The following is a 12,603-nucleotide window of genomic DNA, read 5'->3' as shown; positions in this document are numbered from 1 at the left end:
TCCCGATGCCAAGCCAACAAAGGACTACAGAGGATGACCCTGAGGCCCATCCTCCTCCCAAACCTCCCCTGTCGTTCCTCTGCTCCCTGCCGTTTTCACGCTGTGTCTTTTCCTGTCCCATCTCTTCTCCTTGTTTTTCCAGAAAAGAAAGTCCAGTTCCAGCGTTCAGTTAATGGTGAGTGTCTGCCGTCTTCTAACGCCGGTAAATGCTGGGCCTCAAACCCTTGCTCCTGCCTCCCTCCTGCAGGCTGCACTGGGAACCTGGGGCGGGGAGAGGGTGCTCAGGGCGTGCTTGGTACGTGTGCCTTGTGTGACAATATGTGTGTTGTGTGTGTGTGTGTGTTGTTTGCGTGTTTCTGTTGACACCTCCAACTCCACGGACCAGACCAGCAGTCTGACAGCAGACCTGAGCCCTCCCTCGGTGTGAAGGTGGATCTGAACCTAATCCTACGTCCAGCCCTTGGCTTCTCGCTTCTCCCTGCCCCTCTGCTCTAGAACTCATCTCAGGCTTGGTTTGTGCCAGTCGCGGCGAGGGTGGGGCTTGGTTTGGCCAAAGTCGTAGGTGCCACAGAGGCCCCTCTTGAGCTGGTATAAGGCTACCAGGCCTGCCGGTGGCAGGGGGCCACCAGCCCTGCCTCTGTCTAGGGTCCAGCGGTGGCATGCTGGCCCACCTCCCTCTTCTGGTTCCATCGCTGTCTCACTCAGTCGTGCGGTTTTTCTCCCCTCTCAAGAGCGCACTCTCTCTCACACTGGGCCTCCCTCTCTCTCTCTTCCGCCCCCCAGCAGTGTGTTCCTCCTCACTCTGCAGCCGCCACAATGTCTCTCTGCCCCTCCACACCCCTTCTTCACCCTCTCGAGCAGAAAGGACCCAGGAACCCCCTCCTCAGCCCTTCCAGAAAGGCCAGGGTTCTCCTTGCAGCCATCCCGCTCCCTCACCCCGGCCCCCGGCCACCTGCTCAGCTGGGCACTCCCCGTCTTGAGGCTGAGAGTCCGACAGGGTTTTCAGGACAGCATCTGGAAGGCAGAGCCTGTGAGGCTCTCAGAAACCAGCCGCGTCACCAGGTAGCCAGGGCCTGGCCATGCCTCGTCCCGCTCCCAGGCAGGCCTCATCGTCTCCTGTATTCTCTTTGGCAGGAATCCTCAGAGAGCACCAACACCACCATCGAGGATGAAGACACCAAAGGTAGGGAGGGGCCTTCAGGCTCCTGGCACCAGCTGGGCGGACCCCCTCCCTGACAGCTCCCACCTGCCAACCTCGTTTGTTGCTCGTCTACAGAGAGCATCGCTCTGGTGCCTTATCAACGGCACACTGGCAGGCACCATTCCCACGGGGGGCGCTAGACCCACTGCTGGTGCATAGATAACTTTTCTTATCTTATTTATTGATTTTTATTTTATTTTTTTGAGATGGAGTCTCACTCTGTCACCCAGACTGGAGCGCTGTGGCATGATCTCAGCTCACTGCAATCTCTGCCTCCTGGGTTCACGTGATCCTCCTGCCTCAGCCTCCCAAGTGGTTGGGATGACAGGCGCCTGCCATCACGCCCAGCTACTTTTTGTATTTTTAGTAGAGACGGGGTTTTGCCATGTTGGCCAGGCTGGTCTCAAACTCCTGACCTCAGGATATCCACCCGCCTTGGCCTCCCAAAGTGCTGGCCAAGGCATGAGTTGCCATGCCTGGCTGGTTTTCTTATTTTAGAGGTTATATATTTAATATGTATTAGAGAAACATTTAACATATTAAAGTCATAAATGTATGGTAATGGTATACACGTTCCTTTTGAAATAAGTGTTTTTAAATTTGCTATAAAAGTGAATTTATTGTAAAAACCTGAAGTAACAGAAGGAAGGGAGAGCCAAAATTGAGAAAGCTCTGGTGGCTACAGTATGGGAAACACTGTGTAAGACCCACCAAAGATGCTGGTGCCACTGGAGCGAGTGGCCAGCAGTCCTCAAAAGCTCTTAGGTGGAGGAGGAAGCAAAGTGCCAGGTAACTGATAGGATTACGAGTGGGATCAAAACAAGAATAGTAATAAGCGCTGCCATTTATGAAGCATTTGCCATGCTCTAGCCCCAGTCCCAGCACCTTATCTGGACTGACTTCCTGAGCATCACAATAGCCCATGAAGTAGGTGCTGCTGTGATCCTCATTCTACAGCTGAGGAAACAGAGAACAGAGGGGCCGAGTATGTTGGCTTGTACTCTGGTCCTGTACTCTGTGGTTCTGTACTCTGTGGTCCTCATAAGGATGGCTCTAGGATTTGAACTCAGGCAGTCAGATTCTAGAGCCTGACTGGTAACCACCACTCTGAAGGCCCTGGTAGTAGAAAGTGGAGCTTGGAGGAAGGGGCAGGGACTGCTGATTTCTGCCTTGAGGACACCAAATCCTCCAAGTGTTAGCAGCCAGCCTCCTCCTTCCCCAGGACAGGGAGCTCAGTGGTTCATACACTTAGGTGTGTAGCAGAGATGCTTGGTCGTGGTAGTGGGGGCAGTGGTCTCCGAAATATAAAAAAGGCCATCGACCTGGAGGGAACTCGGCCGTACCAGTTTAGATATTTTGTCTTAGACTATAGAGATGGGAAAAAGCACTGTGTTATGGAGGAAACATTTTTGTATAATTGTGATTCAGGTTTTAAGGCAGTTTTGACACACCACATACCGCGGCTGCCTCATGCCGCTGCCAGGGTGCCTGGAAGATGAGCCCTGCCCCGTGTGTGTCCCTTCCTGGTCATTCTCAACTTGCGGCGTGGTGGGTACTCTATCACTACAACCTGGCCCTACAGCAAATCCATCTTCTGTGATGGCACCAGGGACAACCTTTAAAAATACATTATCTTGAACTACTCAGGAGGCTGAGGCAGGAGGATCACTTGAGGCCAGGAGTTTGAAGCTACAGTGACCTGTGATGTTGCCTGGGAATAGCCATTACACTCCAGCCTAGGCAACATACCAAGACCCTGTCTCTTAAGAAAAAAAAAAATGAATGACTGACTGAATGATTGAATGAATGAGAAAATACATTATCTTGAAGAATTTCCTGGTAGAGTCAAGTGAGCATTCTGAATTTCACAAAAGTCCAGTGTTCTAAACACATTCCCAGGCCTGCCTGTATGAATTCTGACTTCATAGGTATGTGGCAGGCCAAGAAATGGTGCTTCTAAGCCGTTCCCCTCATTTGAGGCTAGCTGTGCAATGATAAGAGTTGGGCTCTGGGGTGTTGAGGAGACTGGATGTAGCCACATAATCCTGGCCTCAGAACAGGCAGGGACTGTGGGGGTAATCTGCTCCATCTTCTCCACGGGAGTCCATTTACTGAATGACCTCAGACAACTTGCTTAACCTCTCTGAGCTTCAGTTGCCTTAACAGTAAAGAGGTGATGAAAACAGTACCGTCCTCAGAGGGCTGCTGTGCAGATGAATGAGAAGATGCATATGAAGTGCACATGTAGTGTTTGGCCCAGGGTAACTGTTTAACAAATCTCAATTTCTTTTTTTCAAACCGGAGTTCATGGTTGAATGATAGGAAGCCAGGTGACATTTTCTTGGAGCACCAATTTTACTCAAAGATGATTTTAAGGCAAATTTATATGTTAAACAGACTGATAAATATTTGGAATAGAATATAAAATTCGTATGTACTATTATTGCAAATTAGCCATCAAAGACATTTTTCTCTTGGGGTAATGGCTTTGGGCTGCATCGCTGAGGTCTCATATTTGCAATCCTTATCCTGTGCTTTACAACAATCAGGATGGGGCAATTTGTAGTCTTGAATTTTGGCTCACTTTCCAGATGGAAATCTGAGGCCTAGGAAGGAGAAAGGGTATATATGGCTTATTAATGGTAGGACTGTGCCCTTGTTTCCTGCCTCAATTTCCCCACATGTAAAAAAACTCAGAAACCATGTCTGATGGAAGAAACACTTAGCCAGGAGCTTCTCTCTGTGTTTGGCAGGAGAGAGGAGCCCATGTGCCTCCCCCAGCCTCTCCCGGCCTCAGAGAAAGTTTCCAGAGAACTATTTTCTGGTGTTAATTTGTTAAGTCTTCTTACAAAGTGAGAATAGCAGCTGGTGGGGTGGACTCTGACCTGACATGAAAGTTAATTAGAAATGTCACCCTCCAGGGAACATATTCCCCTGAGGAGAGAAAGAGACATTAATATTTCAGAGCCCCTCTGGCTCCCTGCCCTCTGGGCTGTGTGGGGCTCTGCCTTCTCCCCACTCCTCCATCTCTTCCTGATTTGCTCCATGAAAAATTAATTTCCTCTCCAACTAAAGAGCTGTCTCTGCTCTCAAGGCAGAGACATTCTGGGAAATATCAGTCAGGAATGCTGATCCCATCTGAGTCTTAGCGTGCTGTATTATCTTGAGAGAGTGTCCTAATCTCTCTGGGGTCTGGGCTTTCCCATCTGTAGGGGAGCATTCCCGGATTGTCTGGGTGAACAGCTGGCAGATGAGAAAGGCCAGCGGTTGCTACTGAGCAGCTGCTGAATGAACACAGCAGTGGGGCTGCTGAGGACATGGAAGAGGCCCAGAATCAGAGTGGACTTCTCTAGATGTAAGAAGCATCCAACCCCAGATATTCTGTCCCACAGAACAAAGCAAGGGAGATTCCTGCCCACTAGGCTTTATTGTTGGTAAACTCGATGTCCCGAGTAGCTGGAGGCACAGCCAAGTCAGGCACTGTCTCAGACTACATTAATAGAGGTATAATATCCAGAATTGAGGAGGATATAGAGAGTGCTACCCCAGACCTGATACACTGCATTATTCAGGCCAAACCTGAGATTGTATGTGCATGCTCAGAGAGGTGTCTAGACAGCTCCAGGACCTTCAAGGATTAAATTGCCAGCTTGAGTCAGTACACATCCTGGAGGCCCTCAGCTCTGAGAAGAGAAGACTGGACATAGAGGCTGAGGGAGCAGGTGTTCACTTCAGGGCCTCAGAAAGCAGATAGAAGACAAGAACTATATCTAGGGACTTTTGGAAGGGCAGATTTCAACTTGAAAGAGAAGGAAGTAAAAATAGCCACAGCCGTCCAACAGTGCAGCCAGCTTCCCCGCAGGCCGAGAGCCCGGGGTTCAGCCAGAGCCACACCCCTCACACCAGGCTGCTGGGAAACATCCCTGCCCTGGCTAGAGACTCCAGGATGTCCTCAGGAGGAACTTCCAATTCAGAGATTCCCAGATGATAATAACCACCCTCTCACTTCTCAAGTGCAAGGCACTGCGCTAACTTCTTTACATAATGCTGCATCCTTTACATAAGTGCGTCGATCTAAAGGACTCGGAGTAGCAGCTGGCTCTCTGTGAGGACCATGTACATGGTAGCTATTTCTGTTGACATAGTCTTAACTCACTTAATCCTTAGAACAACTCTATAAGGTAAGTACTATTAGTATCTTCATTATACATATAGGGAAACTGAGGCATGGGACATTCCCTTGCCCAAGGGAACAGCTATAGGGGAGAGTGGCAGAGCCAGAATTCAAACACAGGGAATCTGGCACCAGAATCCATGCCCGCAGCCACTATGCTAGACTCTGGGAGATGGCAGTGAGAAGCAGCCCAAGGAAATGAGCCACTGAGCACAGGCTGGTTGAATCATGAGCCAGAAGGGTCTTAAAGTCCATGCAGGGAAGGCAAGGAGGGTAACGCAGGTCCATATCAGAAGCACATGGATTTGCTCTGGTGGTCAGCCCTGATTCCATGTGGGAGTGGTTAGAAAGAGGTGGCTCTGGACCAGGCATAGGGCCCACGACTGTAATCCCAGCGCTTTGAGGCCGACATGGACGGATCACCTGAGGTCAGGAGTTCGTGACCTGCCTGGCCAACATGGTGAAACCCCATCTCTGCTACAAATACAAAAATTAGCTGGGTGTGGTGGCGCAGGCCTGTAATCCCAGTACTTGGGAGACTGAGGCAGGAGAATCACCTGAACCCGGGATGGGGAGGCTGCAGTGAGCTGAGATCGCACCACTGCACTCCAGCCTGGGCAATACAGAGAGATCCTGTGTCAAAAAAACAAAAACAAAACAAAACAAAAAGCATGTGGCTCTGGCTGGGCTAGGCTTCTTCCCATCCTCAGTCTCCAGCTTCTAGGAAGGAGGGCACAGGTCAGGTTCCAGATGTCCTAGCAACAATGGCTACCAGGCAACTTGGGCAAGTCCAAGGGGCAGGACAAAGATAGTAGCCCAGACCCTGGTTTGGTCCCATTCACTCATTCATTCATTCATTCATTCACTCAACACTTATGTATTGAGTGCTGCTTCTGCCCCAGCCCCAGACATCTCCACAGAGTGGGAGGTACAGCAACACCTGTGTGACCCAATGGCACTCATGGTCTAAAAATGGACTCATTCCCAGCCCAGGTGGTTCTGATTGGAGCCAGGAAAGAGAGAGCGAGAATTACTTATTCACAGTTGTGGATGACATTGAATGATCATCACTACATCTACCAAGGGTGGTGCTGGGCATGGTGTGGGAGAGTGTGATGGGCTTTAGAACTGCAAACTCTGATGAGGGTCCCAGCTCCACTGGAGCTGATTATTTAGCTTTTCTCATTTTCAATTTGCTCATCTGTGACGTGAAAGTGGAGTTGTGCTATGTGGCTCTGGAACTTGGTAGACTAAAGCACACAGCACATGGCCTGGTACACTCACTCACTCATTCATTCAATGATGAAGGCCTAGGGAGGCAGAGTCTGCTCCAGGCTCCAGGACACAGTGAGCAAGGGATGCACAGCCCAGCCCCCATGAGCTCGTCTATGAGTTGGGGTATACATAAGCATTCGGGCAAAGCAACTGTGTGAGGTTAGTGTTATGAAAGGCAGTGAGCCTGGGGCTCCAGGGGCCTATGGAAAAGGCCCTGGGCAAGGAATCCAGCTCTCCACCTGGTATGTGCCATGTCCTTGGGCAAATCACAACCCCCTCACTAGGCCTTAGTTTCTCTAAAGTTTGATAAGGAGGCTCTGGCCTCCAAGGGTTCTTCTAACCTGGATGTTCTATGATTCTGTGTCCTCTGGGCGTGAGGTGAATTCCTGTGTGGGATGGCGTGGCATGGGCAACCAGTGAGGACAGGGCTGGTGAGGGCCTCTGCTAGGCTTGGACTCCCTCCCAGTCTCCCAGACTGAGAAATGCTGAGGCCAGACTTGAGCTTGCAATCCAGGCAATGTTTTCATATCTTCACCCGAGACAGCTCCAGTGGGCCAATGAGCTTGCCAGGTTGAAAGCCAAGTGTAAGCCTGCGGAAGGAGGGAAAGTGGGCCTGCCTCTGGGAGACGTAGCAAGGCTTCTGATAGGCTCTGCCAGGAGCCAGGACACCCGGCTTCAAATTTCTCCATCACTGAGGCTCAGTCACCTCGTATGTGAAGTGGAAGGAAGCTGGTCTTTCCTACCTCCCAGGGTGTTAGTGAAGAGCAGAGGCAACCCCTCAGGGGCACAGGGAAACAGGACATGGCCGCACTTAGGAGGTGCATCCCCTGTGTGCCAGGCTTTGGCCATTGCTTCGTGTGCATCACATCACCCCACCCTCATAACCACCCTGGGAGAACACTATCATCTCCATTTGACAGACCAGCAAACCACCTTGTGGTCCGCAGTTGCACAGCTTGTGAGGACCTACACAGTCATTTAGGTGAACATCTGTCTAAGCTGAAGCCTGGATTCTTTCCACTATGTATTTGGCTCTGAATGAATGAGAGGTGGTGGTGTCCCCATTTTGCAGATAAGAAAACTGAGGCTCAGAACATCACACATCTAATAAGACTCCCATCTAACACCACCAGAAAGACCAGCCGTTTGTGGTGTTTCAATGGCAGACAGGAGAGGGCCAGGTCTCAGCAACTGGGATTCATTATTCCTAGAAAGTTCTAGACAGCTTGGTGTCTAATTCCTATTGGCACCCAAATAGAGCAAAAATCTCACCTAGGTTCAAGTGATGTGCATACCCTAAGACTTTTCTTTAGTGGTCCTGGCTTTGGCCATAAGGAAGCCCCTGTTTCATGGCTATCAGTGACAGTGCCACAGTTGATCCTGTTTTGATTTACATGGCAAAGCAAAGGTGGTAGGAATAAGTATCTGGGAGCCAAGACTTGGAGTCACATCCGGTGTAGAGTCAGAATGTCCACCATGTGTTAGAGGCAAAGACCGCCAACAGAGACACTGGCTCTGCCGTTTGTAGTTGAGGAACTTTCACACCTTTTTTTGCCTTTCTGGGCCTCAGTTTCTTCTGTGGAACGGGGGTGATGATGCCTATCCCCAGCAGCAATGCGAGGATAAATGAGATCATCTGCATGAGGCCTTCAAGTCCCAGCACAGGGTCTGGCACATGATAAGGACTCAAGAAGTGGTAGCTGGTGCTTCATTACCATCGCTATTACTATCATTATTTCTGTGTCCCCTTCTGCCTTACAGTGCGGAAACAGGAAATTATAAAAGTGACAGAGCAGCTGATTGAAGCCATAAGCAATGGAGATTTTGAGTCCTACACGTGAGTCAGCTGGGCTCATTCTGCATGTCCTGCCTGGATCGTTGTTCAGCGGGTACCGATGGCTAGCTTTGGGGATCCTCGTCTCCAACCCTCATCCACTCACTTTGCATGTGCTGTGAATCAGACTGAACTCACATTTCTATTTGCATCTGGACTTGATGCTTATATTGAGCTTTCTGTTCGCGACACTTCTCTATATGTCAGTCCTCCTCCTCCTGTCCTTCCTCCTCCTCACATCTTGTTCCCTGGGAGGAACGCCAACAAAACTCCCTTGCTTCCCCAAGGAAAGAGGGGGTGGACAGCATCATAGCATAGGCCTCCTCAGGAGATGAGCTGGGAAGGTGGGAAGCGAGACAGGCCCCCCTCATTCCTAGCCAATGGGCCTGGGCACTCACCCTACACTCCCTTGGACCTCTGACCTCAGATGGGCAGGAGCAGGCAGGATCCACAGGGAGTGTCCCTTTGGTGAGCAGGCATGAGCAGAAGTACCTCTAAGCAGAATCTGAACTCCTCTGAGAAATAAGGCAGCATGCACAAAAATTACATAAAATGAGACATCCCATACACACCTGGACTCGCCTTTGGAGGGGCAGCTCTGTGTGTGAGGGCTGAGCCGGAACATCTGTGCTGCCCACTCACGCCTTTCCTGGCCTGGCCCAGAAACAAACTTCGACCGGGCCCTCAGCTGGCCCCGGGGAGAGTAAATATTCTGGTCTTAGTCCTTAATAGTTTGGCCAGTGCTGACAAGGCCTGGGCCTAAAGACCAGACATATGATTTTTGGAGGACAAAGACTGCCCACCAGTGCAGAGTGATTTTTTTCCCTGCTGGGTTAAGGTGAGTTGGGCATAGCCTGGCTGGGGTTCGCTCCTTGGGCTGCCTGGTCCTGGTTTCCAAGGTGCCCAGAGCTGGTTTGCCTCTCAAAGCCTTGGCAGGCCGGGTGCATTCTAATTGTAGGAAAGCTTTCAGTGGCAGCAGGTGGCAAAGCCCCCTAGAAGGTCACTGGCTTCCTTTGGAAGAACAGTGGCTTGGAAGATGCATGGGTGGAACTGAGGGTGATGTGTGCATATGTGCATGCATGCACTTGTACACATGTGTGCACGTTTGGGACTGTGCACAAGGAGGGTGTGCAGGTGTATGTGCATATGTATACTGGAGTGTTGCACTGAAGCACGGAAATAGGCTGTTCAGCTGGTCTTGCAAGCAGTTCTAGAAAGAGTGAACTTGGAATGTATCATGCCAGTGGCTCTGGAAGGACTCAGCCAGGGAATGAAGGAAAGTGAGGTGGGTCCTGTGGTCCCCAAGCTACTCAGTGGCACTTCTGGGGGTTCTGGGGAACCCCTCACACCTATGGGATGTCACTTCCTCTGACATCAGCAGCCTGCTCTATGTTCTGACCCCTTGCCATGACCTCTGGGTCCAGGATGCCCTGTGTAACCCTGAATATGTTCCTTCATCTCTCTGAGCCTCAGTTTCCCCGTAGGTACAATGGAGTTGGGGCAATGGCCTCCAAGTCCCTTCACTCTAGGAGGCAGGAATACCAAGGCTCCTCCAAGGTTGGGGCTTCTTCAGTGGGGGTGTGTAGTCTCCCACATGCCAGACCTCCACCCTTGGGGGATTCTGGAGCTGAAAGCGTCCTGGGCACCCCGTTTGGTCTGAGCACAGTCCCCAAGCCCCTGGCATAAGCCATCTGGAGAATCTGGGGTCATGAGTAGAGAAGCAAGTTGTCTGGGGCCACCCAAACAGACAGAACAGAGCAGGGACAGTGCACCCTGCAAATGCTTGCTCTAGCTCAGACGGTGCTGGCCTGACACCCGCTCCTAGGTGTCTCCAATTCTACCCTGGGTTGAGAGCTTTGCTTGTCCTGGGACATTTCCTGTCCCTGGCTTCATTGCTATTGCCACGGGGGTCCATGTTATGCCACAGAAGATCCCACAGACCTGTTTCCCTGGAACGAGGAAAAGACAGCTTGTTCCCTTCCCTTGTCTGGCTGTCAGGGTCTCCCAGAAGACTAAGACTTGGAAGGGAACAACAGCTGAAAATACACAGCCTCCGTCATGCCCTGTGCCTCTCCTCCCAGATATTACCTCATCTAATGCTATTTTTCTCATCCTACAGAAGAGGAAACTGAGGCTCACAGCCAAGGCGGCTGGTAACAATAGGGAACCTTTGTTCAAATTAGCAAAACTCGCCCCTTCCAGGTGTATACCTGGCTTGATGAGCAGAAGTCACTTTTATGTGAAGGAAAAGGCAGTGCCCCCCAGTCCCGACCCCACAGGAAGATAAATTAGAAAAAGCTCCCTCTGGATCCACTGCCCTGAACCAGGGAGCGCAATTTGGAGAGTAGAGAGCAAATGGAATTTCCTCCCCACAGCACCGTTAGCGCACTGCGCAGCCCTGCACACCATCCATGGTGCTCTCGCTTAAAGCGGCTAAGCCACTTGCTTGGGGGTCTCAGAGCCACTGGTGAGCCAGGGCCTGAACTTAGGCTTCCTGGATCTAGATGACACACACCAGTCAGTCATATCCCATACTTTATAGCTTGCTTGCAAGCCCCTTCCCGTCCACTAACTTCAACTATCCTGTGAGGTGGGTGCAATCATTCCTATTTCACAGGCTCACCCTCCAAGGGTCCAGTGAGAAGCCGCCCCAGCCCCTCTTTCCTCTGGCTTCTTTCCCCCAGGAAGATGTGCGACCCTGGCATGACGGCCTTCGAACCTGAGGCCCTGGGGAACCTGGTTGAGGGCCTGGACTTCCATCGATTCTATTTTGAAAACCGTGAGCAATTCCTTCTCTCTGTGGTGCCTGTTGTCTGCTCTCGTTCCATGTCCTGCCGGATGGCACAGCAGGGTGACGGGCAGGGCCCCAGGGGCGGCTCAGGAGCCAGCGAAGAGGAAGCTCCCATGTGGACTGGGGTTGGTACCCTCTTGGTTCCCTCTCCCAGCCCTGGCCCATCAACTACCAGCTGCCCCTCCTGTGGTTGAAGATGGGGCAGGCGAGGTCCCAGAGACCAGGGACATTCAGGACAAGCCCTCCCAGGCCTCTCCTGCCGATGACTCTGGGCAGGGTCTGGGGAGGGCCTTGATTCCCATATTATAGATAAGGGAGCCTTCCCACTGGCACATACACCCAAGTTACAGTCATCTTGATGCCTAGGGCCAGCTGAGCTGCCCAGCTGGTCACAAGCTGGCTGGTGGGTTGTTATGCAAGTGGCCTCTGTGGGTGGGCAGTTTGGGAAAGAGGTGAGGACAGCGAGCTCACACTGCTGTGCCCCTGCCTGTTGTCTAGGTCTCTGTCCTGCATGTCTGTCCTTCCCCGGCCTCTCCTTTGCAGGAGAGACCTTGGCAGCTTTGCAACCAGGAGCCATCAGCGGGTAGAGGCTGGGCCTGACCTACAGTGCTTTCTGCCTGTGTCTGTGTTTCCCTAGGCCAGGGGTCAGGTAGGGATGAATTAAAATGCACACAGGTTAGAATCATGCAGCTTAGGACAGGGAGGAAGGACCTAAGAAGTGGTATATCCAGGGTCCCCCAAAGTCAAGGGCGTGTACCACTGAGGCTACACAGTGATTTCAGGTGTACGTGGGCACCACTTAAAACAGCATTGGTTTACACAGTGAGAGAGCTCTTTCCTTCTTAATTCTCTTTCAGTACTCTGGCTTCATCCGGGGAAAGTCTTTGCTAGGTGCTAGCCTGTCTTCAACACCTCTCTGCCACTTTGTAATTTCTCTTTATCAAAGAGAAAACAAATCTCAGGCTCAGATCTCTCTCAGGCAAGAGCGCGGTGCGAGGATTATGTAACTTTCTTTCATTTTCACCAGCCTCATTATTAGAACTTTATTCATGATACTGATTATTCATTAATGGTTATGTCAATAAGTTTTCTTTTAAAATAAATCTATAGCCAGGCACAGTGGATCACACCTGTGATCCCAGCACTTTGGGAGGTTGAGGCGGGTGGATCCCTTGAGGTCAGGAGTTCAAGACCAGTCTGGCCAACATGGTGACACCCCTCTCTTCTAAAAATACAAATATTAGCTGTGTATGGTGGTGGGTGCCTGTGATCCCAGCTATTCCAGAGGCTGAGGCTGCAGTGAGCCGAGAATGTGCCACTGCACTTCA

General features: G+C 51.2%; 1 protein-coding gene across 10 annotated transcripts in view; it reads left to right on the top strand.

Annotated features, from left to right (window-relative positions):
- Positions 1-12,603, top strand: part of CAMK2A (calcium/calmodulin dependent protein kinase II alpha) — a 70,057-nt gene that overhangs the window by 50,167 nt on the left and 7,287 nt on the right. For 3 of the 10 annotated variants that reach the window (XM_078362898.1, XM_035288407.3, XM_078362860.1), the window contains 4 exons: positions 143-175; positions 1,135-1,183; positions 8,412-8,487; positions 11,169-11,263. In XM_078362898.1, the coding sequence (XP_078219024.1) occupies positions 143-175; positions 1,135-1,183; positions 8,412-8,487; positions 11,169-11,263 (253 nt within the window). The remainder of the gene's footprint in view (positions 1-142; positions 176-1,134; positions 1,184-8,411; positions 8,488-11,168; positions 11,264-12,603) is intronic. The other 7 variants (XM_078362906.1, XM_035288409.3, XM_078362867.1 and 4 more) reach the window with 3 other exon arrangements.

The sequence above is a fragment of the Callithrix jacchus genome, chromosome 2 (genome assembly GCF_049354715.1).
Source record: "Callithrix jacchus isolate 240 chromosome 2, calJac240_pri, whole genome shotgun sequence".
Classification (NCBI taxonomy): Eukaryota; Metazoa; Chordata; class Mammalia; order Primates; family Cebidae; genus Callithrix; species Callithrix jacchus.
The sequence above is the reverse complement of the archived record's forward strand: the minus strand, read 5'-3'. Positions and strand labels throughout refer to the sequence as shown.